This window comes from Penaeus japonicus, unplaced genomic scaffold, assembly GCF_977035675.1.
Source record: "Penaeus japonicus unplaced genomic scaffold, GWHDUDI00000001_assembly GWHDUDI00000014, whole genome shotgun sequence".
Lineage (NCBI taxonomy): Eukaryota > Metazoa > Arthropoda > Malacostraca > Decapoda > Penaeidae > Penaeus > Penaeus japonicus.
Genome location: NW_028234416.1, coordinates 22,583,043 through 22,585,542, shown reverse-complemented (window position 1 = coordinate 22,585,542; position 2,500 = coordinate 22,583,043). Strand labels below are relative to the sequence as shown.

At 44.9% G+C, this 2,500-nt stretch overlaps 1 protein-coding gene across 1 annotated transcript in view; it reads left to right on the top strand.

Annotated features, from left to right (window-relative positions):
• LOC122257932 (multiple PDZ domain protein) overlaps nucleotides 1-2,500 on the top strand; it is a 618,627-nt gene that overhangs the window by 579,641 nt on the left and 36,486 nt on the right. The window contains 1 exon segment of the mRNA XM_086543725.1: nucleotides 209-265. Coding sequence (XP_086399851.1) covers nucleotides 209-265 — 57 coding nt within the window.

The following is a 2,500-nucleotide window of genomic DNA, read 5'->3' as shown; positions in this document are numbered from 1 at the left end:
GTCATCATCACCATCATTATTATTATTACTATTATTATTATCATTATTATTATTATTGCTTTATTTTTTGGGGGGGAGTTGAATTTATGTACTCATCTACATATTATATCTTTTGTATTCGTTAGTATAATTACTTTCCTCTTATTATTTTCACCAATAATCCATAAAACGGTGGTACATGCTCATTTTTTCTTTTCTCTTCTTACAGACACCAGAGGAAAAGTATGCACGCTTCAAGGGTCTCACGAACATCGTTATGAAGAAGGTAAGTGACAGAGAAAAAGTTTAATTTTCTTATATATATTTTTTTTTATTATTATTCTTAAAACTACACTTTTTATTACCTGTACATACACTAAAATGCACCCATAATAATCCGACCAAGATTAAGACAGAAAAAAGTTACTTTCGGATATGCACTTCCTCCACTTCTTCTTCGATTTGTTTTGAAAAATAAGCTCGCTGATTGGTCCATTGTGGTTCAAGGGTAAGGTGTTTATAATACAGGTAGAAGCATTTGGATTATTATATCGTACTTTTATTTGAGGGTGTATCTTGTTTGGGTATTTTTTATTTAGTTTTTTTTTCTTTTTTTTTTTTGGTTTTGTAATTTACCTCTTCCTTATTTTGATTTTCTATTTTTTTCCTTCTTTGCTATTGTTATTCATAAAAAAAAATCTTTCCCAGTCTACCTTGTTCATTCTTGCTCTTTTTCTCCCCCATTTCCTTACACTATGGTTCTCTTACTTCATTTCCGTTTCCTCGTCGGTTCCATATGCTCCGATTTTGCCCATTTCATTATTTTCCGTCTCGAGGGTAATGGTTCCACTCGCAGTTCCCCTTCCCCTCCCCTCCCCTCCCCTCCGACCCTGTGTTGTCTTCTGTAAAATGCTGAGAGCCGAGTACATTGCCACTTGGTATACTCTCTCCTCTCTTATAATCTCTTCTTTATTTTTATACTTTTCTCTTTTTTTATTTTGTTTTATCTCTCCTGATTCTCTCTTTATTGTTATCTTTTTCACTTCTCTCTCCCTCCCTCCCTTCCTCCCTCCCTCCCTCCCTCTCTCCCTCTCTCCCTCTCTCCCTCTTTCCCTCTTTCCCTCTCTCCTTCTCATTCGCTCGGTCCCCCTCTCCTCCTTTTCTTTCGCTCCCCCTTCTCCTTCTCCCTTTCTCTCTCCCTCTCCCTTTCTCTCTCCCTCTCCCTTTCTCTCTCCCTCTCCCTTTCTCTCTCCCTCTCCCTCTCTCTCTCCCTCTCCCTTTCTCACTCTCTTTCCCTCTCTCTCTCTTTCTTTCTCTCTCTCTCTCTCTCTCTCTCCCTCTCTCCCTCTCTCTCTCTCTCTCTCTCCCTCTTCCTCTCTCTCACTCTCCTCTCTCCTCGCTCCCCCTCTCTCTCTTCTCTCGCTCCCTCTCTCTCTCTCTCCTCTCTCTCTCTCTTTCTCACACTCTCTCTCTCTCTCTCTCTCTCTCTCTCTCTCTCTCTCTCTCTCTCCTCCCCTCTCTTCTCCTCTCTCTCCTCTCTCTCTCTCTCCCCTCTCTCTCCTCCTCTCTCTCTCTCTCTCTCTCTCTCACTCTCTCTCTCTCTCTCCCCCCTCTCACACTCACTCTCTCACTCTCTCTCTCTCTCTCTCTCTCTCTCTCTCTCTCTCTCTCTCTCTCTCTCTCTCTCTCTCTCTCTCTCTCTCTCTCTCTCTCTCTCTCTCTCTCTCTCTCTCTTTCTCTCTTTCTCTCATTCTCACGTTTACCCATCCGCCTACCTACCTTGCTGACGCACGCTCGAGTCTTGACGTGTGGATATGTACTCTTTTGTGTAGTGAGTATGAGTGTCCGTGATTGTGTGCATGCTTGCGCGTGTGCTTCCGTGCGTGTGCATCCCTGTTCTAGCCAGGGGAGAGGAATGAATGTTCCACCGGGCGCGGGTGCCATCTGAGGCCCACCGATCAAACACGGGCGGGGAGTCCTCCCCCCCCCCCCCTCTCGAGCAAGCTTCTTCGCCCTTTGTTCGGAGGTGACACCTGGCAAGGCTGTTCTCTCCCTCGGTATCTTGCTTCAGAGGGGGTAGGGGATAGAGAGGGTGGAATGTAAGAGAGCGTGTGAATGTAACTTTGGAAAGAGTGGGTGAGGGAGGAAGTGTGAAAGAGAAAGATAGAGAGTGGGAGTCAAATTCAAAGTCAAAGTAAGAGAGAAAGAGACAGAAACAGAGACAGACAGGCAGACAGACAGACAGACAGACAGACAGACAGACAGACAGACAGACAGACAGACAGACTGTAGACAGACAGACAGACAGACACACAGACAGACAGACACACAGACAGACAGAAATTGTGAAAAGAAGAGCGCAAAAAGATCCTCTTCCCCCCAACCCACATCGTTTCACATCGCCCTTATTTGTTTCCAAATTCCTTGACTCGCGCCTGTCCTCGCCAGCCTCTCCCGCCGGACCGTGAAAATGATGTCTCTCCCGTTTTCTTCTCCGGATTTTGCTACTTCCTCTGCCAAT